Source organism: Serinus canaria, chromosome 5 (genome assembly GCF_022539315.1).
Source record: "Serinus canaria isolate serCan28SL12 chromosome 5, serCan2020, whole genome shotgun sequence".
Taxonomy (NCBI): domain Eukaryota; kingdom Metazoa; phylum Chordata; class Aves; order Passeriformes; family Fringillidae; genus Serinus; species Serinus canaria.
Window position 1 is genome coordinate 13824832 of NC_066319.1, and position 27371 is coordinate 13852202.

The 27371-nt window shown below is 43.2% G+C and overlaps 1 protein-coding gene and 1 long non-coding RNA gene across 5 annotated transcripts; one reads left to right on the top strand and one right to left on the bottom strand.

Annotated features, from left to right (window-relative positions):
- Positions 1-3436: 3436 nt before the first annotated feature.
- Positions 3437-26881, bottom strand: LOC108961283 (uncharacterized). Of its 4 annotated transcripts, none has more exons than XR_007777776.1 (7): positions 24867-26881; positions 24536-24748; positions 21208-21295; positions 20389-20617; positions 8344-8529; positions 6233-6328; positions 3437-4550 (listed from the first exon to the last, which is right to left on the bottom strand). It is a non-coding gene; the product is annotated as an uncharacterized LOC108961283 (long non-coding RNA). The 4 variants fall into 4 exon arrangements; XR_007777775.1 differs by having other exon boundaries at positions 24837-26881; XR_001989516.3 differs by having other exon boundaries at positions 8344-8426; positions 24536-26881.
- Positions 17236-23692, top strand: LOC103826777 (ferritin light chain-like). Its single transcript, XM_009102228.2, has 3 exons — positions 17236-17403; positions 20552-20698; positions 21941-23692. The coding sequence occupies exons 1-3, from the start codon at positions 17236-17238 to the stop codon at positions 22442-22444; spliced, it is 819 nt and encodes a 272-aa protein (XP_009100476.1). The 3' UTR covers positions 22445-23692.
- Positions 26882-27371: the final 490 nt, after the last annotated feature.

Consider the following 27371-nt stretch of genomic DNA (forward strand, 5'->3'; position numbering starts at 1 on the left):
CTCTCCAGAAGAAAGGTATGTACTTTACCCATAAAAGTCCAGTTAATAATTATGTGAACCTTTTGCTGCTGCTCTCACCATGCCAGTGAAGGTAACTTCACACCTGATTTCAGGTTAGGGAGTTACTTTTATCAACAGTGAGCATACAAGTGATAGTACACATCACAAGGAAGTCTTTCATTGTTTCTGTTGTCTTGACCAATTCATAAGTCCTATTCTCTTTCCATGAAGGAAGAAACCACACACATTAGGGTTAATAAACAGACTCAGAATTCAGCTCAAACTCCCTAAAACACAGCCAGGAATAGCTCAGTATATGGTTCTGTACATAGCAGTCATACACACTAATAACCAGCCCATGGCACATTCAACCATTCCACACAGGTTTCCAGACAAGCACTTCATGTTTACACAAATACAGGATGATTAATTTCCAGACAGGCACCACTCTGGCAACTATAGGGAAATGGCAACATAGTCAAACCTTAAAGAGGTGAAGTATTTTAAACAGACTCATAATGTTAATACCCAGAAAAAGACGCAAATTTCAGTGCATTGGAACACACCTGACTGTTTTTCTGCAAGATCCTCATCTGCTAGAGATCAGGTTTTGGAAATTATTTTTACCTTTCTTTTCACCAGCTACAAATCCAAAACAATAAATCAAGCTTCCAGAGTCAGTTACATTGTAGGCATAATAAGAGGCACTGGCTACCATATTTCCTTATGTGCAAAGAAACCCAAACCCACCAAAAAAACCCCACCCAAACTGCCATTTTATCCCTTAGAAATGACCTTGCATTGATTGTTTATTACTTTAAGATAAAAGCACCTTTTAGAGGCTCATTGCTGCTCTGTTAATTATTAATTATAGACTCTGTTAACTATAAATTACAGACAAATTCTCCTCTTTCCTCACCCCCAGAAGAAAAATTTCAAGAGGCAAAGCCCAGACATACATTAGATTGCAGGGGCTATCCCACACTGTCTGGAGTGAGTAGAAGCTTATCCAAGCTTCATCATGGATTGTTTGATTTGCCCCAGTTTGAAATGCAAATGAAAAGTCAAGCTTGAGTCCCAGAAATTCAAAATGAAAGAATAATCAAAGATTAGAAGTTAACAAGTAAGAGTCTATTTTCTTGAAAAAATACAGAATTCCAATGTTACTTTCAATTTGAAGCTCTTCAAAATAGCCAGTGTGTTGGGTTACACATTCTTTTTTCCTTGCAAATTTTTTGTAGTAATTATAGAAGTCAGAGCTACTGGAAAGAGTAACGTGAACCATTTTAGGTGGCTAAAGAAAATTTTAAAAGAAAAAATAATAAGGAAAGTCCTTAAAACCAGACAATTTACCTGCAGTAATGATGATGCAATGCCACAAAGAGAGGAAAAACTGCTCCCCTTGACTTGCTGCTCCTGCTGCTCACAGTTTGCACTGAGGGAAACTGACTGCAAACTATTTATATGGGCAACTCTATTTGTAAAAGTGACCAGAGAAAATAAAGTCTGTACAAATCACTGTGTTTCAATATTAAGCTGCATAATTGGGGAATATAAGTACAATATTGTATGGATGTTTCCACTTATTTCTAATAATTAATGGGTGTGAAAAATCAATGGGGTTTTAAATTAAATTCTGTGCCCAAGCCTGAGGTTGATGGGATCAAACTCGCATTTTCCCTTTTAGAAGACATAAGCAGTGATATACTAGTTTTTAACTAGCATGAAAGAGAGTACAACAGCCTGTGTGGCACATCAGATAGCAGTCATCATCAAAATGTCCTTGGGCCATCAGGCATTTCTTAGCTAAACATTCCCAGTGCATTATTCAGGTTACACTGCACCAGCAGTTAAAGAGGTCTAGAAGCTGAACAATTTGGAGAGGCCTGGTGAGCCAGTTACTCCCTCAGGACTCACAACTCTTCTCCAGGTGTTCTGCTCCCATTCACCAGGGGGTGATTCTGTAATACACAGCCAGGCCATGTAAGACTGGCTGACAATCCCATTTTGGGTCCAGGTTGTGGGAAAGGAAATCAAAGTTTCCTTTTTTGATCTTTGCTTTTAGGTCCTTCCAGGTTCGTCATAACAACAATACACTTATGGAATAATCTAATGCAGGCTTAAACCTCTGTTCAGTACAGACTGCTAAAAATGCCTGTCTCAATTTGATATGCTACACTGACATATTGCACTTTTCTGTATCTGTTTCATTCCCTTATGGTGGATGAAATTCAAAGGTATTACACAAAGTAATAGCCAGCCCCAAGTGAGGCAGCTAAACCCACAAATCTAGAAGTACAATGAATATGATGTAGCCAAAGCTAATTAATTGTTCCACATCCATCATCATTCTGCCATTACAAAGTTCCTTTCCCTTCCTCTCAAGGGCTTTTCTCCTTCAGTCTACAGCATTTCTGACTCCTTTCCCCTGATGTACAAAGCTCTGAGTTCTCTTACATGAACCTAGGCTTCTTCCCAAAGCTTACTGGCACCATTTCCATGCACGTTTATCTGAATCTATTGCTGTTTTCTTCCAAAAGATGTGCATCTTGAGTTTAGTCCTGGAGATCTGAACTGAACAGAAGTCCTCAGTACCTCCTGGACGTGGCTCCATAGGTGTCTGCTGCTCCTGCTTCACTCTCCAAGCCCTGTTCTAAGCAAGGCACTGCAAGTGCCTTCTCTCAGTGTCTCCTCTCCTCCTGTGTCAGTGGAGGGAGCAGATTTGAGCCTTCCTCAGGGCCCTCTCCCTCCTGAGCAGAGGCCCAGGCACACCAATGGCAGCTGGCACTGTCTGTCTCCCAGCAGCAGGGCATTAATAACCATTAACAAAATGCTATACAGTTCCAACATGATGTCAGTGGTATTAACCTCTGTCATTCCTGCATCAGCACTCGTGAATGACTGGTTTTCCTTTTTTTGTTTTAAAACTTATCTCTGAAATACTCCATAGCAGTAAAACCAACAGTGACTACTTAGAAGAGCTGTTATTTTCCAGTTTTGAAAATGAACTCTCAGTTATCATTACTGACTATGCTGAACAACAGCTAAATTTCTCATTCATATTTTTTACCAAGCTTTACAAAAAATAAACCAAAGCAAAGCCTTCATGCCCTGCAGACTTGTGAGCATTTTTGAGAGCTACTAAGGATTTGCCACCTATTAGAGAAAATAGGTGGGAGAGATTTGGGAGTTTTCTGGATCCAGAATGGATGGTTTATGAGCAGATTACTCAGAATTGCTGCATTACAGCAAGTCTACTATTTCTTTCAGGACTATGAAATATGAGTATCTTTTCTCAGTTCAAACTAGTAACCAGAGCAGAAACAATTCCTTTTAAATGGTATGTTCATAAAGCCTCTACAACCTTACAGTATCTAGGCAGACATTGTTTTTCAGCTCAAAACAAAATAAATGCCAGCACTATAAACAGATGAGATAAAGTCTGTAGGAAGAGAGAGTTGGTATCATTTATTGTAGTAATAAAGACAACTGGAATAAGATACAGTTTTGCATGCATTCAACCACATTTATGTTTTTAGATCACTAACAAGAACACCCCTGTTGAATTCCCCTGTGATGATCCAGGATCAATATGCCTTAAGATGATTTGAAAGATTGATGGACTTTCAAAACAGTCTTTTTCTTTTTACAGATTAAGAAGGACATATTTCCATTGCTCATATATTTTGCTATTTACTGGCAGACTCCAAGATGTGAGAATGCCTAACCCAACCTCAGTTTAAGGGCAGTTACATCCCCCATATCTCCACCAATGCTTTAAAATGTCCACTTTATCACACTGAAATCTTTAGTTCTAGAAAACAGTATGGCTCCCAGATAAATGTTTGCATGGTGAACTACTCTTGTCCATCTCCATGTCTACGCCCATGCCTAAAAGCTATTAATAGGCATAGGGAGTGGATGTGCAAGATCAGACTGGAATGCTTTGTACTCCCATGGACTGTATCAGTCACACAGTGCAGTTGTTTCTCCTTGGGTTTATGTGTGGGTGATTTTTTTCCTGTTAGTTTTGGGTTTGTTGGGCTGTGGTTTGGGTTTTTATTTGGTGTTGTTTCTTAAAAAAAAAAAAAAAGTTTTTACCTCTCAAAAAACCCCAAGAAGTTCACGTGATGCAGAGCTTCAATTGAAAATTAAAAAAGGTTATGGAAGATTTGCCACTTTTGGTGCCTGTGGGTAGAGCAGCTGGTCCCAGTGGAATAAAGGAATAAAGGCAAGGATAAAGCCATCTTCTTCATGAATGGCATGGCAACAAAGAATACTGCTACCAAAAGCAAAGCCTGCTCCATGGCAGCTCCTTACAAACCACCAGGAGGAACATTTCAGTGTGAGGGAGCTGAGAGCACAGCACAAGCACTGCAGTCATGTGGCAGCAGGTGACACGAGGGAAGGGATGCAGTGTTGGCAGTCCTCCAGCCCTGCTGCAGACCTCCTGAGGAAGTGCATGCTTCAGGTTAAGTCAGGTCTTGGAAACACCCTCCAGCAGGCAGTGAACCAGCCAGCAGCACCTCAAGGAGAGGGAAATCCTCATCCTGTAGAAATGGCAGAAGACTGATTAATTTAATCCCATGCCCTTTTCCTTAGAAAAGATAGTAAGAGATGGTGAGGAGCAAAATTTGTACCAATGTACCACTTTCTTCTTCTTTCTTTGGCAGAGGAAAGGAGGAGCACATTCCACCACATGCCCACCCCTCCCCTGATCACAGCATTTAGCAGAAAGGGGGAGAAGGGCTTTTCTGCAGAGCCTGTGCCTTTGAGGCAGCAGCAGGGCAAGAGTTCAGTTTTACGACTCTTGGCCCCAACACAATTTACCATTTACGAACTAATCCTCCTCTGCTGGAGAGCACAAGGCCTGCTAAAGCTCTCATGTCCACTTCTCTGATTCTCCATTGTCCACAGTGACAGGGAGAAGGCGAAGACCTAATCGGTGTGTAATTCAATCGCTGTCCAGGCTGTGTCACAGCACAATGCTCTGCTTGTAGTGCCACGGGCTGAGGCAGCCAGCTACTGTTATGCCCCACAGCAGGTGTGAAGAATGTCACTGGCTCTGACTGTGTGCTGCCCCTCTCTCCAGGTCCATTGCTGACACTCTGTTCACTCACCACTTAAAGGCTGTTTTTCCTACTGGCAGCAAGCTAATCGTCAGCTCTCTGGTGAAAGGGCACTTTCAGTATTTTTGACCCTGAACTGGGAATTCCTGCACAGCAAAACATGGGCCTCATGTAAAGCAAACCTCTTTGCTCTCCAGACCCCCTAAATGTGAAGGCCTGCTAACAAGCTCTTTATTTCCTTAATCTTAATCCAGCAGTTAGTAAATTATGATCTACCACACCCAAACTGTTTCACTCCATTGTTCCTCACTAGACAGGACTCTGGGCATTGTCACACATCCTTTAGGATGGTTTAAATACTTGGTACCTAATTACATTTTAATCAGCTTCAAAAAATTCCTATCTGCATGTAGGTTGTTAAAAACCTCTGGAATACCAAATTAAATGCGCTGCCACACTTAAATACAGAGCCACTCGGAAAATGGCATTTGGTTTGGGTTTTATCAAGAATTCACTACTCCACCAAGGTTTGAAAAGCTGCACTCTCATTCATCTTGAGTTCAAGGAAGCTGAGGAAGAGAAGTGCAGAGGAAGGAGGCAGGGCAGCAGCTGCCAGGTGATCAGTGGGTGTGGCTATCAGCCAGCCATGCTGTCAGGCAGGTAAGGAGACAGCACAGAACTATTGCTGGTATCCACAGGAGCATCAGGGGACATCTCCCTTGGCACAGAGCTACACCACACACTGCTAACAGTTGTGTTTCTTTCCACATGTAACAGTGACTTGTCCAAGGGGTGTGAGAACAGAACACAGAAACACCCTACTCCTAACACATCTCTCTCATTAACAGCCTTGAGAATTTCATTCATGTAGAGTTTCTGGTACTATTTTTCCAATTCCTTCATTTTCACGTAGAAGTAAACCAAATAGCAGGAATACCTGAGGGAAGAGCTACACTGGGACAGAAATTGTACAGGCCTGTACAGCTGCAGATTTTCATCCAAAAGAATAAACAACTGAAGTCAGCTGCATAACCTGACCAACCAAATAAACCAAAATGGAAACAACTTCCCTGCCACCACACAGGTAACTTTAAATCAATATATTTGGCTATTTAGACTATTTCTGTGCAATTCTACACATGAATTATGGTTACCAATCTTACCTAATCCTGTAAAGGGATGAAATACTTTTTCACACTTGCAAATTCTGTGAAGACAGTGAGCAGATGAAGAAAGATGATCCAGCTTCTTACCACTTGCTACAGAAAAGTTCATAATATTCATTATTCAAAATATGAATTGGACATCTGTATTTACAATGTTTAACAAGTCTTGCTTAGTGTCAAAGCCAAGCTGCTCATTTCACCCATACTCATCCACTGTCATCATCGACGGCTGATTTCCAAACATGGCCAGACACCAGTTTTCATGGCAGGGGTCATGAGACATTCTTGCATCCTGAATCAGGATTCAGCAATGCCATGTGCCAAGCCTTAGAAGCATGCAAAGCATTTACAACCGAGCACCTGCGGAAATCCCATTTCCTGACAAAGAGAGGCCTCCAATATTCATGTTGTCTCCTACTCTTAGGCTATGCTGTAATGAAATCTGGCCTGAATAATCCTTTTACAGCTGTACAAGGAAGTATCCTTGCTTAGCATTTACCCCTCCTTATGGAGGTTCAGTGGAAACCTGGTTGAGCAATCAGCAAATATGTACAGAATGAAAAGTCTGGCTGATGGGATATGACAAAAATCACCCACAGGACAGAGACACAAAGTGAGCCTATCAGAGGAAGTGGAAGGACTCTGGTAACTTGAATGAATACAGGTAAGAGGATAGGACCTAAGGAGTCACATTAAACTTGGTGTTAATGACAACACTGACATATGCAAACATCACCAGGGAGTGCATGCTCCTGGAAAAGGAGGCCAGGAGCACTGTTGCTAACAGCATGGGAATAACCTGAGAGTGCAGGACTGCATGGGAACCACTGCTAGGTCAGTGACAAGAGTTGAAGGGCAATAAATTGAAGGAATGCTGGAAGGGACTTGGAAAGGGCTGTTTGTGTGCCAGTGATGGAAATTACTTTGAACAGCTTATCCTGTGAGACTCCCTGCTCTGCAAGGTACTCCCAACTACCTCTTGCTGTACATCTGGGTTGACCTTACTCCAAGCTGCCCTCATCCCTTTGAAGGTTGTGATTCCCTTATTGCACAAAACCTGCATCCTTGTCCTGTCCCTGTCATCTAATCATGGGTTGCTGCTGCTTTATCTCTGACACAAATTATCTTTTCCCCGTCCTCAAACTCCCAACCATCACATCTCCATATATCCCCAGGCCATCTCCTCTACCTCCATTCCCTGGCACTGCTCCCTGTAGTTGCTTCACACCCCAGATTAACTCTGCTTTTGTTTTCCTCCCTCTAGCAGAGTGTGAAGCCCAAGTTATCACAGGTAGCAGGCCATTAGCCCGTGCACTGTTCTATGCTCAATCTCACTTTTGCTGGGTCACTCACTGGAGCTTTAAACCGGTGACTACAACCAGCCCTGCTGGTCTTTAGTGGTCCCTCAGCCTCTTTTTGGGAACCATAATCCATCATGATACTGGGCAGGCCCAGGGGAGGCAGAGTGACAGCCACTGTTCTGTATTTCCACATGGAAATGCTAGAACAACTTTTGTCTGCTGGGTATAAAAACCAGGTCTCCATGGCACACTTCCCTGATCCTTGCTTGCTGCTGATCAGTTGTTCCTCTGGGTCCTCCAGGGGACCTCCCCCCTCCTCTTGGCCATGACAGTGTGCATTCAAACAGCTGCTCAGGCTGGATGAAGCACCTGCTCTGGGCAGCAGCAGCTGGAGTTCATTTTGGGTCCAAAGGGCCGAGGCCAAGCAGGCTGACCGCATGTGCACTAATCCAGTATCATCACCAACTCCACCAACAACAGGTGCCCTTTGAAGAGGAAGGGAAAAACTATTTGGGGAGGAACCAGAGCTTTATAAAGGACATTATGGGCCAAGTCCATGCATGTACCCTCCTGAAGTTATATGAGTAATGCTCACATACACAACCAAAAGCTTTGGCTCACTCTCAGTGCTGCTTCTCTTGTCTTTTTAGTTTTCCTACGGATTTTTCACCTCCTCTCCTTGCTCTCCATTGCTCTTCCATCAATACAGGATCTTCCTGTCCCTTGCTTCAGACCAGAGAGGTGAAAATCACAAGCTACACATCCCAGATTTCACCATCTTCCTGTGCACAGGTAACACAATCTTACCATGTGTCCTTCAGTCCTGCTCGAGTCCTGGGGTTGGGTCCAGATCATGAACCTGCAGCAACTGCAAGAAGGGCAATCCCATTCTGGAACAAATGAAACCAAACTCCATCAAGGTCCATTAAGAGAAGGACCATTTCAGCACAGGCATCCTAAGAATTGTCATGCACTTGCTCAAGCCAGGGGTCCCTGTAGGACAGAGCATAATTTCAATGTAGGATCTCTACAAATAACAAAGGGAAAAAAAAATTACAAAAAACCCTGTCAGAATCTATTGGCCAAACTGTCTCCAAGGGAAGTTTTAGTCTTACCTCATTTTGCTGGAGATTTGTTTACCATCCAATACATACAATTCTCTTTTTAAAGGCCCTCTTAGTGTATTTCTAATAAATACCTGAACTACTGAAAGCCTCTATGTTTCCTTCTTTTCTGAGTCCTGCCATTGTGAGCTCCAGAGGCCAGTTCTGTAAATCTGCTCTCAATCATTGCAGTTACTTTTGTGCTTCTTTCTGAAGAACCTGGAAGCTCTCTGGAGCCTGAGAATGGAGCTGGATTCACAGAGACGGCACTGCAGAGCATGGCTAAAAGCACTTTGCTCACACCCCCCAAGTAAAAGCAGGATTTCCAAATTCCTGTTGATGCACTATCAGAGGGAAACATGACCTTGCTGCAAGTTGCTCATGTGAACCAGTCACAGCTTTCATAACTTTGTATTCCAAAATTTATTTTTCAGAGCTATGCATCTTTTAATTCTTGACTTTTCAAGATTGAGATTTAAGCCACTTTTCCCTCAGGACCATGTCTCAGCCGGGTTATATTACAAAGAGAAGCAAAGTGATGAGAGACTTTTGGATGAACAGAGCTGGTAGTGAGGACAGCACAGGCAGAAAAAACCACTACCCAATCCATAACAGTCCCTGACATCTCACCCACAAGACAAGTGTAACCTGTACTGCATTGGCTTGAGCAGTGAAACGAGTCTCCAAGAATTTCCCTTGACAAACACCACAGTACAGGTTAGACAATTCCTCACCAAGGATGGGACAGACACTCAATCACATGGGAACCTCCAGTGCTGGAAATGTATTCTCAGCTGCTGCAGACTGACCCATTCCTCTGAAGGCTTTAACCACAGTTCCAAAGTTGGAAAACACCAGAACATGTACAAACACACGCAGAAGGCACCAATGCACACGTGTGCAGCAGTTTGGTCCATGTACATGCCTGAGGGAACCACTTTGCACCCTTATACTGAGCAGCAGAGATACCTACACATTCCTGCCATTCCCAGCCAAAGCAATAAAACACTGCAACATCTGACAGCACAGAGCTCTCCCTATCCCTCTGAATCCTCGCTGCTGCTTGCTGTCACTAGGCACATTTCACGCAGGCCAGCTGCACAGGATTTATTCAACCAGTTTTAGAGTATCAAAGCTAACTTTTTTTTTTTGTCTTTGCCCCAGGCAGGCACTTGGTATGCAGGATTTAAATCAGAGAACAAAATGTTCTGTGAAATTTGTAAATACTCAGCCCAGTAAATTCTAAATTCTTAAAAAAAAAAAAAAAAAAAAAAGTGATAGCAACTAGCAACTGGAGTGGTTTAAAAATCAAAAAGTGAAGCATTTCACTGCATCACTGTGGGTAATGCCACTGTGTCCTAAAGATCAGAATAATTAGCTTCCCAAGATTTCCAGTTAATGGTGTTGACTGCTTTAAGTGACAGGAGTCAAACATACTCTGAGTTCTACCTTTTAATTCCAGTGAAATCAGGAGAATGCTCAATTCAACAAATGCTTTGCAAAAAGACACCGAAATTGAAAAAACAAATTGTTTGATCCTTGCAGATTGGCAGAGAATACTTTGTCTGGGACAAAGTATTTGTCTGCTACAAGCTTACTACAATCTACATTACTACTTATCGTAGTAAGGTTTTAAAAATGTATATAAAGCCATTAAAATGGAATTAGGCAGAAGATGATAGGGAAAGAGATACCCCAGGAAATCACAACACTTAGACAATGAAGATGGTCTAAAAGAGGTACTTTGACCGAAAAGCAGCAATAAAGGGTCATTTGTGATTGGAACTAGAAGAATAATTACTTCATTGGAGTTTAGCATTGCCTTTAAGGTCCATGATGTTTGAGTGAAATTATCCATTTCTGCTTTGTCTGACTCACCATCACAGGCTCCATCTTATTACAAAATTTAAAACAAACATTTAAGCTGATGAATTTTCACATTAAAATTTCAAATCTTTTTTTTTTCTCAAGCAGTTTCACCAAGACTTTGAAAGAATTCTTTTACAAAAAATCATGACTTGTTATTTTTTGGTGATTACAAAAGCCAAAATATTTAGAATCGTTTCCTCTTCACCTGCAAACATTTCACATTCCTCTTACCACAACTGTGGCTTTAATTTCTTCTCTCTAAAGCCAAGTAGCAAATGGCATCAGTCAAACCAGTTAACTCCCAGGAGTCCCTGTACTTCAGAATAAGGTGCTCCTGGTACTAGCAGGGACTCTATGAACACTGATTATCAGTACCATACAGCAGCAAGACAATAAATGGCTTCTGGACCTTCATCCCTTGCCCACAGCTTACTTCTTCTAGCCCAGATATTCTGAGTCTGTATGAAGTGCACCTGCTCATGCAGACCTCAAAGAGGCCTGATGTCCCCTCAAGGGCTACCTGGAGCACTGAGTGCACCTCCTGAAGTTCACACTGCCTGGAAGGCATTACCTGGTCACTGATTTCAGATGGCACAGGCTGCACACACACAAAGAAAGACTCAGCCTTTTTCAATGTGTCAAGTCTTATTTTCTCATTTACCCAAGAGTAAGCACAGATTCTAACCCACAGCTGTGGAAAGGAAGTTAGACTAGAAAGGCAAGTACACAAAGTATACAAATTATGACAGACTTTAGGCAGTTTGGCATTGCACAACTCCCTTATGCAACACATTGCCTGGGGTAAGCCTCATGTTTTCAGAAATTCCACAGAATCCCCTTAAATATGCCACAGTGCTGAGGCCCTGTGCCTTCCACCTGAAATTATTGACTGAACTTATGATATACTATAGACAGATTACATGGATGAGCCTTACATTTGCTGGCCTGTGCTTTTTCAAATGTGACCTGAAATAACAATTGCAAAATCTGAGAGGCAGATGAACCCTGCCAATTTATAGAAACTTTCTCCTAAGCACAGCCTCTTTAGAAAAACCAAAAGGGTAGTACCAGCCAGTAGCACTTGAAATAAACAGCCCACTTAAAACTCAAGTGTATTTATGAGAGCAGAAATGGAGATGGAAGAGACAATGCTGCCGGCCAGGCTGGAGCTTCCTTAGCCAGGCTGCCAGTCCTCTGTAGCCACCAGGCTGGGAGCACTGACTGCCCCTGGGCTCCAGCCCTCCCTGCTGCCTTTGCCCAGTCCCAGAAATGGCCTTCCTCAGTGCTGCCAGAGCCTGGGCTCCTACAGACACAGGTGAGCTGGTAAGCTGAGGCAGGACATGTAATGATTCTGTGATTATGAGGAAAAAAGACAATGGTGAACAAATCAGTGTAGGGGATTTGTCAACATTTGAAATTGCAGAGAGTGGTAAGTGGTTAAGAGAAAATAGTGATACACAGCTTCTAGAGATGAGTTAAACAGCGGCCACAGCCCAGTTTGACCTGCAGCCCCACACATGTAGGCAGTCACACAAACACGGCCACATGCAGCTGCACTTGAGACACTATGGGAAAGATGAAGGTGGCAAATGCTAACAAGGCTGGGGCACAACAACAGTCCCAGCAAGAGTCTGTCAATGCACTTGAGATGAACTTGCATCTTCTAGGCTTGACTGCAGAGCTACACACAGACCCCAAACCTCCTCTTAGCACAGAATTTTTCCCAGGGTTGAGAGAAGGGAGAGTGGAGCAAAGGGAGAGGACAAGGCTGAGCACGGAGGCTGTGCAGCAGTGGCAAAGAGCCCCCAGGGAGAAAGAGAAGAAAGGAGAGGCACCTGGGGACCAGCAGGAGGGTGAGGACTGGAGGCAAACAGGCAGGATGTGCCCTGTACACCAAAGCCCCAGAGCAGCTCCCAGCTGAGAAGCAACAGAGGCTGTCCATCTCCAAACTCTGCTCCTGGAAGGGTCCCATGGTAGCAGCAAGGATTAACTACAGATAATCTAATTTAAATACTGCAGAGAAGAAAATAGCATGGATTAGAAAACCCTCCTATATGTATTCTGTGACACAAGGTTAAAGATAAGCTTTGCTTGCATTTCAGAAACTCTTACAAGCTTGTCTCCTATGTTAGCTTTAGACACAGCAGAGATATGCCTGTGGGCACAGTCTATTTGAAGGACAGATTTCAATCAGTGAATTTTCAAAGAATTCTATATATATCACAATGTTTTATGTTATCCAGCATTCAGAAAGTTCCTTAAGGAAGAACTCAATTGCCAAACAGAGGCAATGAGCCAACATCTCAGTATCTGTGCCATGCAGATTTGTGCCTGGGAAGCCTATGGAAACAAACTGAGATAAAAGTTACAACAGAATGAAAAGTGTCACAACTTTATCAAGCTACTGAAGCAAGGTTTGGAAAAACTCAAGGCAAAAAAGACATGGCTGGTTCCAGTGATGAGAACATCCTCAAGCATCTCACCTGACTTCAAACACTGCAGTAAAGAATGTTTGACAAACACAAAAATCTCGATGAAAGGAAGAAATTTTTGGGACTCTAGAAAGGAAAGCAAATGAAAACTAAAGCTTGGAGTATTTGAGGTGAGTGCCAAAATTGCTTCCAAAATTAAAAAGTTAATCCAAGTATTTTTCAAACAGAATTTCATATTCTGTACAGTATAGTAATTTTCAGTACCTATAAACCCAAAACACAGGCTTCTCTCTGTTCTGTGTCACAGCAACAAGACTGGTTTCAAAGAGACCAGGCTTTATTTTTGAGTAATCCCTCTCTTGTGTCACTAAAACATGCTGATTTCAGAGCACTACAGCAAACTGGTGCTTTCCACTTGGTGAGTGACAAAGAAACAAAAAATATTTTCCAGAATGTCCACGTTGCAGCCTGGTCACAACACTGTTTCCTCTCCAGGGCCATCTCATGTTTTGCTGATGACCACTTTTACTGAAAGTCAGTTAAAAGAGGTTATTTTGCTATGCTTACTTAAGTAGTAACAACCCAAATTTCAGGCTTCTTTTTTAACTTTATGAGTCATACAGGGGAAAAAGGCAACAAAACAACTCAGAAGTCTTGCTGGCTTTTCCTCCGTGGATAAAGGAAGAAAAAAAGAGAAAAAAAGTAGTGAGATGAAGCACCTGTTGAGATTAGAAAAGTGTAAGAAAAATGGTTAAGGGACTTAAACAAAAGCAATCATGAATTCATGGGTGTTCATATGAATCATTCCTGATTTCCTGCCAGAGAGTTTTGGTTTCAGTTAATTACAAAACAAAATGATGAATGAAGAAGGCCAATTCACAAGCATACATATCATACATTTATTTGTTTTTTACTTTTTCCTCACACAGCCCTTTGTTTTCATCATAGCTGTTGATGGGCACTGAATGAGAGAAAACTCTGGCAGCATTAGATAGACTATTTGCAAAGCACATGAGAAACCCATCACAGCCAGAAAGAAGCAAACAGATGGTAGCTGGAGAGAAGCAACAGCCACAACTCTTACTACCTGTGGTGAAAGAATAAACAATACCAACTCCAGATCACAAAGTGCAGCCAAAAGAATCTAGCTTTAAATGAGAGAAACAGGGTAGAAATTAGCTAGATACAACTAAATGTTTACAAAGTAGGCTCAGGAGAAAGAATATTTTGAGAGGGTTGCTAAAGCCCACTGACACAAACAATCCTTACTACTGCACTCTGCCAAAGAATAAATAGGAAAAGGAGTGGGGAGGAGTAGAGAAGGTATGGGTTTATGTGTATCAGAGCTTATATTGATGGAATTTTAATTGTAGTTCTGTACACCACCCTGTGGTGTTTTGGCATCCCACTATGCCATATACTTTCAACACACTTTAAAATATGTTGTACCAAAAGCATGCCAAATCATAAAAATGAAAAGATACCTTTCATCAAGGCATGTGCCTGGAACCAACCCTTTGATGATCATTGTAGGTCTCATCCAGCTCAGAATATTCTGTGATTCTGTGCTGGAAAGTTGTAACTAAGAAACTGAACAAAGTGCCAGCTCTCTGGAATGCTGCATTTCTTGAGGTCACAAGCTTTTGGAGCAGATGATACCTTCCTTAGTCCAGATATAAATAGCATACCTCATGCTATGTAGCAAGAAAGCCTATATTACTTGGTCATGGAATTTTTCCATAATGCAATTGATAACTGTGCAAATGGTGTGTATTTCCTTTAGTTCTATGAAGCACAAAGCAAAATAAACTGAATGGTGTTATTATAAAATGAACACATGGAGTATAAAGAATTTTACAGTCAGTTTTCAGATCAGCTCCATGCATCACAGATGGCCCTAAGAACTGCCCTTCTTTCTTAGCTGTCCATCACTGAAATGGGATAACTTAATATTGTTTTCCAAGGCTCCAAAACCCGTTATTGGAGAGACAAACCTCTATGAGATGATATGCTCAGAAATTATCATAATAAATGCCCAATTAACTAAATACAACTACAAACTTTTCCATGGGGACACTGGCTAACTTGCTTGCTATTGCTATTTCACACTTCAAGTTATTCAAAGAAAGGAGGTCATCAAGTATTTGTTTAGGTTGGGATGTCAATGCATACACACACAGAGACACCACACTTGCTCCTCCTCCTCCTCCTCTGAGGGAATCAAGGGATTATTCTGGAATAATAAAACACTAGCAACTCCTTTCCAGGCCAAAACAAGGACAGCTGGAATGGAAGGAGCTAAAGGGTGGAGGTACGTCCTTCCAGCAATAGTCCCTAGTGGTACAGTGAAGAAGAGGATGCCTACTGAGAGCTTCAGAATAAGGTCATACATTGCTCAAGTGTCTTGTCAATATATTGACATTTAATGACTCTGGGTACTTATTTTAGCCTTGCAAACATTACAGTTCTATTACATGAATTTTTACCCAAATGCTTAAATGCTGTTTGATTTTTTTAAGCGAAACCTCTAATTTAACTAAAACGTGAAGAATCAGAACTGGAAAAAATGGATAATTAGGATAATTACAGCAAACATAAAGGGCTGACTAGCATATGAGATGGAGGCACTGAACAAGGATTATTTAAGTTTCTCATGAGCAATGTTCTCATAACTCTATGTGACTACTCAGATGATGCATGCTGAGCTCTAGGCAGTCAGATCCAATAACAATTAAAACAGGCAACGGAAAACGATTCTGCCCTTAGCATCCTGGGCTGGTGGGGGAGTGGTCTGCTAGAAAAATATTCCACAAAACAGCACATAACACTGAGCTTACTAAACAAAGTCACCGAACAGAAAATTATTGATCTTGAAGGGTGTTGAGATTACTCATATTTCCTCTCCACTGGTCAGAATCAATTAAAGGTAAAGAAATGTTCGAGAAATGCTGAGCTCCATCCACGTGGTAAAACAATCAGCAATGTGTATTTTGAAGTTACTGTACAAGCTGAGGATTACTGGTTACTAAATATTGAAGATAGTTTAACAAGCATAGGTAGGACCAGTTCAGCACCAACATTTTTAGACCTAAACCAAAAACCCTAAAGAATTTACCCTGTAGCCAAGACATATACACACATTGCTAAATTCCAAGGACTTTTCAGAGCTCATTCCCTCCTGAGGATTGCATCTGCCTAGATGTTCTCACCAGCCACTCCAGCCTTGGCCCAACCTGGCCACAATCTCAGATGCTTCTGCTGGAACCAGAGGTACTGAACGTGACTGCCTGGAAAAGGGCTCAGCTCTTACATTAGAAGAGTTTTATCCACGGTTTTGCTGTCCCATATAGACAAGGTATTAGAGACAGGAAGCCAAGGGAAGCCAGCAGGTTACAGTGTCTCTGCACAGCTCTGATGTCAAAGAGAATGAGAGGCAGCAGCTGGGGCTATGCCAAGAACCAAACTGAGGGAGCTACAGCATCTTGATCTGCTGGTGCCCTGACCATGGGTGTGCAACACAGCACAGCTTCTGTCCCTTGGACATGCTATGCACCACAGTACACATAACTGCACATCGAGCTGTTGGCTTGTTGCCTGCCTAGGAGGGGCAAGCAACAAGTATGTGCATTTCCTAAGTTCTTCTGCATCTGATTGTCTTCCCTGCTTTCCTCTATTACCCTGCTTAAATAGGAAATACTTTCACTTCAGCTGTGCTGCTCTGTTTGGAAAGAAAATGAAGACATGTTAGACACTCAAGTTTATGTTTTTCTCTTATGTTTGTAGGACCATCTTGGGATACCCAAGATTACACATTACAAGTGTGCACATGTGCAATCATGAACCACTGAAGAGAAAGTACACACTGGAATGTTTTATTAAGAACACTCATTGCAGAATCCTTTTCCTCAAGTCACTCATATTCAAGATCCAATGTTTTTTAACCACTTCTTCAGCACAAGTGTGCAGCACGACTTCAAGCAGAGTTCAAGTTAACACGTCTACTTAACTGTTAAGGTAAATCTCTTATGTCAATCATTCACCATTCACGATGTTTGCCGGCACCCCAGGGCGAGCTGGTTCTCAGGGCTATTCGGAGCTGTCTGCGCTCCCGCCGCGCCTGCCCAGGGCTCCGCACGCCAGGGCAGTCCCCCCCGGCCCCCCCCCGCATCCGCACACCCACATCCTCTCCTCCTCCTCCCTCGGAGGGCGGGCGGCAGCTCGCAAGGTGTGTCCCAGGTGCCGGGCTATATCAGGCGGCGCGGCGGCGGCGCGGCGGCCCCATGGCGGCGCCGGCCATGGCCGAGCCGCGCTCCAAGCGGCCGCGGGTGACGCTGCCCGCCTGCCCCGCGCACCGCCCGCTGCCCGGCAGCCGCGTCCGCCACGGCTTCCCGCCCGCCGTGGAGGAGGCGCTCTGCGGCGTCACCGGCGCCCAGCTGGAGCTGCACTACTGCCTGCAGGCGCTGGTAAGGCGGCGGGCCGCGCACGGCCGCGGGAGGGCACGGCGGGCGGCGTGTGCCCCCATCGCCCTGCGCCGGCAGCCACCGGCTGAGGAGGGTTTAGAGACGGGCAGGGACGGCACAGCGGTACCTGTGTCCTGACCCAGGGGGTTTGGAGGCTCTGCGGGCTCCCCAGCCCGCCGGCGGCAGCGCTCCTGCCAAAGCCGCGCCGAGGCCGCTGCGCCCGCACGGCCACGAACCAACGAGGAAGGTCCGTAATGCGCGGGCTTTGAAACAAACGAGCGCTCGTGTGTTTTGGGTAATTAATTCACAGAGGGCCTTCTGCCTGGGGAAAGAGACAGGAACCGGGATGCTAACAGCTTTGGAGTGTAACGCTTGAGTGGGTTTTTCCCCAAACTTTGGTGAATAGTTGCTTGTGGTTAACTATAGTCTGTGAACATCGTGGATGGCTTAGGGTTTCTTACTCCACAGGTATGAACTTCGGACATAAAATAATAAAAAGTATCAATGATACCATATCAAATTCATGCCCGAATTATATCTGGCTACATATCAAGTGTTAAGGCAAACATTTAACAAAAGACTTTAAAATTAAAAAATCTAAATTATCAATGCTGTAACTTCTGATGGCAAGCATCCACGGGGAAGCAACACAAACTATTCTGTATATCCCCAAGATTTTTCAATTGAGTTTGGTATCAAGTGTAAGTTCAATGAAAATTTAACTATGCAGTAAAACCTGTTAAACCTGTGGAAGAAAAAAGTTGTAGTGATTAGCACCTGGATAGGATGGAGAAAACTCAGTTAGAAATTGACTGTGGGTAAATCAAACCTAGAAATGTGAACATCCTAAATAGTGAATGATTGACATAAAAGATTTACCTTAACAGTTAAGCAGATGTGTTAACTTGAACTCCACTTCAAGTTGTGCTGCACACTTTCACCGAGGAACTGCTTATAAAACATTCAGTCTTGGCTGTGCTGTCCACAGAAACAGGAATGAGTGACCTGAGGAAAAGGGTTCTGCAAATAAAGCAATGAATGTTCTTAATAAAACATTCCAGTATGTTTCTCCTCAATGGTTTATGGTTGCATGCATCTTTGTTTGTCACAGGTTTAGATTATCCCAAGAAGGCCCTGAAAATATAAGAGAAAAACATAAACTTGTGTGTCTAACATGTCTTCATTTCTTTCTGAGCATAGGTGAAGTGAAAGTATTTCCTATTTAAGCAGGGTAATAGAGGAAAGCAGGGAAGACAATCAGAAGCAGAATAACTTAGGAAATGCACATACTTGTTGCTTGCCCTTCCTAGGCAGGCAACAAGCCAACAGCTCGATGTGCAGTTATGTGTACTGTGGTGCAGAGCATGTCCGGGGGACAAAGCTGTGCTGTGTTGCACACACATGCCCAAGGGACAGAAGCTGTGCTGTGTTGCACACACATGCCCAAGGGACAAAGCTGTGCTGTGTTGCACACACATGCCCAAGGGACAAAGCTGTGCTGTGTTGCACACACATGCCCAAGGGACAAAGCTGTGCTGTGTTGCACACACATGCCCAAGGGACAAAGCTGTGCTGTGTTGCACACACATGCCCAAGGGACAGAAGCTGTGCTGTGTTGCACACACATGCCCAAGGGACAAAGCTGTGCTGTGTTGCACACACATGCCCAAGGGACAAAGCTGTGCTGTGTTGCACGCACATGCCCAAGGGACAAAGCTGTGCTGTGTTGCACGCACATGCCCAAGGGATAGAAGCTGTGCTGTGTTGCACACACATGTCCAAGGGACAAAGCTGTGCTGTGTTGCACACCCATAGTCAGGGCACCAGCAGATCAGGATGCTGTAGCTCCCTCAGTTTGGTTCTTGGCATAGCCCCAGCTGCTCCCTCTCATTCTCCTCACCATCAGGGCTGTGCAGAACCAGTATTCCAGCCAGTGTAAGCTGCTGGCTCTCCTTTGCTACCTCCCTGTAAATACTTCTCTTTATGAGACAGCCATACCATGGATAAAATATTCTAAATGTAAGAGCTATTAGATCTGTTAGCATGGTTAAATATGGCAGTGGTTCAAGTTGTTACTTTCCCATACAGAACAGAACAAAGAGGGCAGAGGATTTAGGGTTGTAATACTTCTGAAATTAAAGAATGGCCTGGGTTGGAAAGAATTTTAAAGTCCCTCTTCAGGTTGCAAACCCCCTGCCATGTGCAGGGACACCTTTCCCAAGAGCAGGCTGCTCAGAGCCAGCTTCTCTGGGCAACCTGTTCTGGTGCCTCACCATCCTCACAGTAAAGAGTTTTTTCCAAATACCTAATGCAAACCTGCTCTTTCATTTCTAAGCCATTCCCCCTTGTCCTGTCCCTGCATGCTGTAGTAAAAACTCCCTCTCCATCTTTCTTATAGGCTCCCATCAGGTATTGGAAGGATACAAGTAGGTCACCAAAGCCTTCTCTTTTCCAGGCTGAACAAACCCAATTCTCTCAGCCTTTCCTCACAGGAGAGGTTTTCTCTCCCTCTGATAACTTTGTGTCCCTCCTCTGGACACGCTCCAACAGATTTATGTTCTTCCTGAGATGCCTTCCCAGGCATGAGTTATATCTTATATTGAGGGTGTATAGTTCAGTAGCAGTATCCATTATTTTGGAATACCATTGTCCATAATAAAACTGAGAAACAGATGTAGAGTTGTGCTTGTATTCGCCTCATCTTTCTCATACCTTTGAAAGCTAAGTTTTGACTGGAATGCAGGCCTGCAGGGATAAATTTTATGTTCCCTGTTCTGGGAGTATGTTTAAAAAACAAAACAAAAACCCTCCACAAAACACAATAACAAAATACACACATGCTAACAATTCATAAATAAAAAATTCTGAAGATCTCTTAACTGCTCCTGCAAGAGTAACATCAGTACTACAGTTGCCTGACCAATATTAAAGGATAGAAAGAGTTCTAGTAGAAGTACAGATTTTTCATTTCATGCTCAAACTACTCACTTCATTTGTTGTAGAAACTGGATCAAGGTCTCCAAAGTGGTTGTCCTTTGTGAGGAAAACCACCTTCCATTGGAAGGGTCTCCAAAGTTCTGTTAAGGCCGCATTCTGCTGCAGGTGAGTCCCATATCTGGCAAATCTTAACACTCCTGTTTTGTGTGCTTAGGGTGAATATTTTGATCAGTCACATGTGGCTCTACCAAATATTTCGAAGTTCTTCCTGCATCAAGCTCTGGAAGAGAGAAAAGCCGCAGAAGCCTTGATGAAGTATCAGCAGGAAAGAGGAGGCCATTACTGTTCTAAAACCATCCAGGTGGGTAGCAGTCAACAAATTTTTAAACACCGTGATCTGTTTAACTTACTGAATTATGTTATTGGCACTTCAGATCTCTGCATTCACCCTCTATTAGATTTCCAGATATAATTTATCTGGCATACTTGTGTAACATGGTTTTGTTCTTGATTGTGATGCCTAGAAACTGTTACAACTCTATGGCGCTGCTTTCCGGCCCAAAAAAATATGGACAGTGTTCCCCTTTTCTTTTACTCAGCTGGACACTGCTGTTTCCAGTATGCTGTAAAGGATTATGACTCCTTAAATTGTGCTGAAACAGCCCACTTGTCTCCTTCTCACTGAACCTAAGTGGAAACTTAGACATGACTAGCACTTAAGAGTGGTAAGGAAGGAGAACCATCCAGCTTGGGGTAGTTCTTAATTTCCTAAATTACAGCTCATGACAGAATTTGAACTAAGATCTAACTTGGGCTTGCAAAGGTACAAAGGAATAACTCAAATGTTTTCAAGAAAAAAAAATAGCCCACCTCATTTGTTTAAGACCAAGAAGCTGCTTCTCCTCTACCAAATTAGTTAATACAGAATGTTCCTCTTTTGTCCATCATAGCAGTTAAGCTGTAGAAAGTAAAAAGACTCTTGTAAAAATCTTACTTAATACTTAGTTTGCATCAAGGAGGAGCTTAGGACTTCAGTACTTAAAGGGGGCCTGTAGGAAAGAGGGAGAAGGGCTCTTTGTCAGGGAATGCACTGTTAAGATGAGGGATAACAATTTTTAACAGAAAGAGGGCAGATATTTTGGCTAGATACTAGGAAGTCCCTCTTCACTGTGAGGGTGGTGACACACTAGAAAAATTTGCCCAAAGTAGTAGAGAATGCCCCATTCCTGGGAGTGTTCAGGGCCCGGCTGGATAGGCCTTTGAGCAGCCTGGTCTAGTGGAATGTGGCAGAGGGTCATCTTGGGAAAAGATGATTTTAAGGTCCTTTCCAACCCCAACCATTCTATGATTGGGTTTCCTGGTGTAAGAACCTTCTTCAGGCATAGCTGCTGCTATATAATTCTGTTCCTTGAAGAAGTGCTTGGATTCTGCCACTGGTGCTTAAAGCCTACAAAAAACAATGGATGCACCAAACTGGAAGCAATTGTTGCAAAATCCTAGTACAACTTTTTTAGAGCACCAGGTTAAGTTGCAGGAATCCATTGAGGAATACAGATACATGAGCTGTTCTTTTAAGTAAATACAATTCTGTCTTTGTTTTCAGAAACCAAACTGTGATTATGCAGTCGGTCTGATGAAAGCCCTGGAACTAGCAATGGTACAATGGAAAACTATGCTACGGTATTTTGAAGAGCTTTATGCCCTAAGTGTTGAAAATGCAGACCCTCATAGTGCAAGCACTATCAAGAAACAATTTATTGGGCCCAAAATCCAGAAGATCAAGCTGATGGGAGATCTGCTGACCAATGCTCGCAGGCTTGACTGTTCCCAGGATGGCAGAAACAGTCTTGGGGATTACTTTATGGACCGGCTGCAGAAAGAGTTCAGGACCAGCATAGAGCCAGAGTGCAGTGATCACTGCAGCCCCTGCCCGCCTCTCCAGCAGTGCACAGGAGCTGCAGAAGGTCTGAAGCGACCCCAGAGAGAATGCTCCCAGCACAGAAATGGCATAGGGCCAATATATGCAACCATACACTGCACCACCATGCTGCCACAGTGTAACGATGGCACGGGAGCAAAGGTGAAGCAGGGCAGGGAGGGCCTTTAATGCTCAGGCTGCTGCAGCTACTGGGCAGCTCCTCAGGCAGACCTGTCCCAAGGGTGGAGCTGGGACCAAAACTCAGGAGACATGATGCTCCATCCCTCCTCCTGCTTTACACCCCATCCCCTCATCCTGTGCTGAGTCACAGCTCAAAATGTAGCCCATACCACTGTTTGCTTTAAATGATAGCAAGGTTGCCAGCTAGATTGTCACATTTATCTATACAATTCTTCCTAGAAGCCAAAAGTTCTTAAGCTTCTTCTTTCTCTTAAATGATTAATAGGATCAGCAGGTGCAAATTATTTTAAGATAGATAATATTTTTATTAAAACAAATTAAAAAATCACTGCACCTTTAATGCAAGGAAACTTTTACATGGCAGAAAATCCAAATATTTAGTTTTATATTACTGAATATCTTATTTTACTATTCAGTATTTTAAATTACTAACAAGTTTAGTAACATAATGAACTTTTTAAAAAGACCTGTTCAAAAACAATGGGTTTTTTGTCTTATTTCTATCACAGTAGCAATTTAAAGTAGTTTAATGCATTTACTGATCAGCTGTTTCTAGTGGTATACTTCAGGATGAAGGATGCAAACATTTCCTCAACAGTGGGAATAAGAAAATGTGCTGATTTCTCTATAGTTATTGCCTGGTTGGCTTTTCTCATCCTCAGAAAGCAGATGAGAAGGAAATTAGGAGTTGTCATTAGATGACAACTTTAGAGGTTCTAAGGCATATTTTGCAAGTGTCACCAAAGAGAGAAGCTCTAAGACTTTGTCCAGACTTAACGTAGAATGATTGCTTTAATTATGATACAGAGCCCTATCTCAGCTAGCTACTAAAGGTATTACTGTGGCACTCCTGCTACTTCTTATATTCCCTATTTGGTCCCAAGTAGAGGCATGAGATCCTAGTGAAAAAATAGAATTGCATCGGAGAGAATGGCTACTCATTGGTTTTGCCTTTCAATTGGGGCAGTGTTAGCCAGCTTGGTTCAAGTGCAGGGGTGTCCAGATTCCTCTCATTAGTCCCCTACTGGAGTGCCTCATTCTGTACCCTGGCTCCCAAGGTCACCTAAGAAGAGCAACTGGCTAGATCAGCTGCCTGCAGTTAGGGATTTTTTGTCATTATATACATCTTTTATGCAGTTAGGGTTTGATTCATTGGAAGACTGCCTTACACTTTCATGTAATACTTTAGCTGATACTCCTGTTTTGCTTGAAAATAAATTCAGTTCCATGTCTGTATCTCCAGTGTTTTCCTCAATTCACCACCCAGGCATGCTGGTATTATTCTCCAAGAGATTTTGCATATGTATACAGAATTGTGTCAGTATTTTTCTGCATCTGAGGAAGTTGTGCATGATGGAAGAGTATGACAGAGCGAAAATAATTGCCAGAAAAATGCATTACTCTGAAGCACTTCATAATGCAACATTTTTAGTAAACTCTGATACAGCTACAGTTAAGTAGCAGTTTCTGCAAAGCCCACCTTCTGTTGGTGTAACACAGGTCAGAAAATTACAATGCAGATGTTTTCCCAGTCTTTTCTGTGAATGTGGTTCAACTTTGGGGTGGGGATGGGGAACACAACCACTTTAAAACAACCTCTGTATTGATCTATAAAAATACTGCCATGTGCCACAGGAACAGCTCAAAGCACTTTTAGAATCATGCTAGATTTGCCTGTGTTGAGATTTCTGCTCTCTAATAGAGCAGGAGTCTAAAAGATATTTCCATCTGGGCTAGATTCCATCACCCATCCTCATGCTGAGCATACCTTATTCAACAATTAGTTCCAGTGACTGTAACTCAACATGAATAAGAGCAATGGAATCCTTCCCTCTCAGTATTAAAATACAGCCCACTATGTGTGACCAGAGCAAAGCTACTAACTGAATTCTAACCTAGTGCTGTATAACACTACTTCATGTACTACTAGTAATGTTTGACCTACTTGTGCAACAACCTTCATCTTTTAAAAGCTGATGACCTGAAACATAGTTACAACTTCCTCCATGGTTTACAGCATTTAACAAAGTCCAACATAACAAAGAACCCAACTTTTACATTTTTCAAAGCCAGACTTACTTGCCTCTTATTTTTCCATGAAGTAGTGCCATGTCTGTTTTTCAGACTTCTCATGTTCATCTTCTAACCAAATGTATCCACACACTCTAAGAATTTAAGTCTTTTTCTCTCCATTTTCCTTTTACAGAACACTTTGGGGGCCCTCGGCCTCTAAAGACAATTCTGTAAATTCCAGATAAACTTACAACCAGCTGTTTCCCCAGCCTCTATCCTCTGAAAAAGAAAAGAGAAATCAACCAGTTACTGTAGATAATAAGCTCTTCTTGTCCACATGCTGCTTCTGCTGAGAGGGCACACACACTTGTGAGTATGGTCTCAGCTTTAACAATACTGGTCAGCTGTGTACAGGATGAGTCTATCCATGTTTCTCAGTGTAGGAAGTACAATCTGCTTCTGCCTTCCCAGCTTACTTTCCAATCTCATCCTGAAAAACAATATATCAAAGATGAATGTAGAATAAGTTAAGGGCAAGAGCTCTTATAGAAACTTTGCAAATTATCTTTTTCTGCTGAATGCTTGTTGAGCCACACCTCTGTATCCATACTACCAAAGCAGTGCCCAAACACACAACCTGGGACAGCTCGGAATAGCTAGTGCAGCACCAGTATCCTAAACATAGCATCTGAACTGGAAGCTCAGAGAGACCTATCTTAACTGACATTATGAGTTACAGCCCCAGAGGCTTTCAAAGAGGTTTAACAATGGAATCCTTGTAAATGCTTGCCATAAGCACTACCTATGGTTGCCTGCTCTCAGAGTGAGGAATGCCCTTAAAAGTCTCCAAGTGGAGATTGTTCTGTCCTTCACCCTCTCCACTGTGGCCACACAAAACCCAGAAGAGCATCTCAGGGTTTGTTCTTTGCAAGGACATTTTTTTCAGGCCTCATTGTACATGGCAATATCTTTCTGGACAAACCTATCTTTGGGAATGACACTGGAAAGTGGATGTTAGTGGTGGCACCAGCAGGGAATCACAGAATCGGAATTGTTAGGATTGGATGGGACGTCTGGAGATCAGCATGTCCAAACCCAAAGAAGTGTCCTCAAGGGCACCTTCTCTGGAAGACTACTGTGTGGAATTCACTCTGTGGTCACAGCCTTCTCCTGACCTTTTCACTTGGAGGAATTAATGCACTTGAGCCCACATTCATGAGCAGTTATTGGCAAACTCCCTGTAGTGCTTGTCCAAGCCCCACTATTTGTTACCTCTGCCAAAGGTAAACTCTACTCGCTGAAGTCCATGAGTGTCTTTTCCTGGGGTCACATATAAGCTGCAAACACCGATGCAGAAGAGGCTACAATGCTGACTAAATATTAGGTGAAATTACCTTTTCCCAAAAATTAGCCAATGGTCTGGAGAGAGTTTAAGTGTCTTGAGTAGGTCACACTGCCAGCACAAAGCCTTGATATCCCATTTTACATGTTCAATTGTTACAGCATAAATCTCTTTCTCATTAAATTTATTTTACATTATTGTATATCTTACACTATTTCGAATACAAATTATTTTTTCTTTGTTAGCTGTTCAATAAAGATCTAAAACCATCTTTATTCTTTCTGGATCAAAGAACATCTGTAATAACATTGAAGTGTCTCCACAAATTTGCCAGACACAGCTGGGAGATACATTTCTAAATGTGTAGGGGTGGTCAGTAGCTGATCTCCCTCCTTGGGACATACTGCTTCTCAGCATTGGGTCCACTGAAGGAATGAATTTCTACAAATAGTTTTATCTTTAAATAAAACTTTTATCTTTTAGAGATAGTGACAGAATGCAACTTACAGTTTGCATCTTGGTCTGTACTCAAAGATATTTAGGTAAGTAGAAAATGGGGAGTGCAGATTAGGAATTTTTGCCAAAAAACAAATCGTGTAGCAACAAAAGAAGCCACCATCATGACAGCCTATCTGAGAAGTCATAGGCACAGGGACTGGGAATTGATCGTTGATGGGTACTTTTTACCTTTTGCTCAGCCCCTTGTCCCACTGAAAACAAAGCTTTTCTGCTGATTTTGGATGAGGTGAAATTTCTCCAACATTTATAACTGAAGAACAGAAATTATTTTTAGCTTTTGGGACATGAAATATATGCACTACTATTTTAATCATTAAGTCAGTGAAATCACACAGTTCAATTACTGAATTCCACTGAGAAGAACCTAGTTTCCCATCTCAAATGATACTCAAAAAAACCAGAGTAAAAACTCTGGCGCCCTTGAGAGACGTTACCAAAACCCATCCCATTTCCCCAAGCTCCAAACTCTCCCACTACTAGAAATAAATCCTTATCGAGGGAGCCGTCCAACTGCAGCGCAACCGCAGCAAAACGCCGCGGCACGGAGTGAGATCCATCCCACCCAAGGTTTCCGAGTGAAGGTGAACAGAGGAACCTGGAATGCCTGAGTTCGCAGGGATTCCCGAGGGCAGGAAGGCTGGCGCACCGCGGGCACGGCGGCGCTTCCCGCTGGGACAGGCCCGCAGCGCCACCGGGCGGCCGCCACCTGCCCGTCCCGGCTCTCCGCGGTATCCCCGCTCCCCCTCTTCCCGCACCTCCCGGCTCTCCGCGGTGTCCCCGCTTCCCCTCTGTCCCGCACCTCCCGGCTCTCCGCGGTGTCCCCGCTTCCCCTCTGCCCCGCACCTCCCGGCTCTCCGCGGTGTCCCCGCTTCCCCTCTGTCCCGCACCTCCCGGCTCTCCGCGGTGTCCCCGCTTCCCCGCCGTGCCGCACGGTCCCTCCTGCCCGCGGTGCCCCCTGGAGCCTCCCGCCCCCACAAACGCCCCCGCAGTAATTACCCTTGTGGCCGCGGAGCCGCGGACAGACCTGTCCAAGGGCTGGGG

Excerpts from the sequence above, each read along its gene's own strand:
- LOC103826777 (XM_009102228.2), top strand. The coding sequence starts at position 17,236 with ATGGCCGAGCCGCGCTCCAAGCGGCCGCGGGTGACGCTGCCCGCCTGC. Across the intron at positions 17,404-20,551 it reads ACTACTGCCTGCAGGCGCTG|GGTGAATATTTTGATCAGTC; the intron begins GTAAGGCGGCGG and ends TTGTGTGCTTAG. Across the intron at positions 20,699-21,940 it reads ACTGTTCTAAAACCATCCAG|AAACCAAACTGTGATTATGC; the intron begins GTGGGTAGCAGT and ends CTTTGTTTTCAG.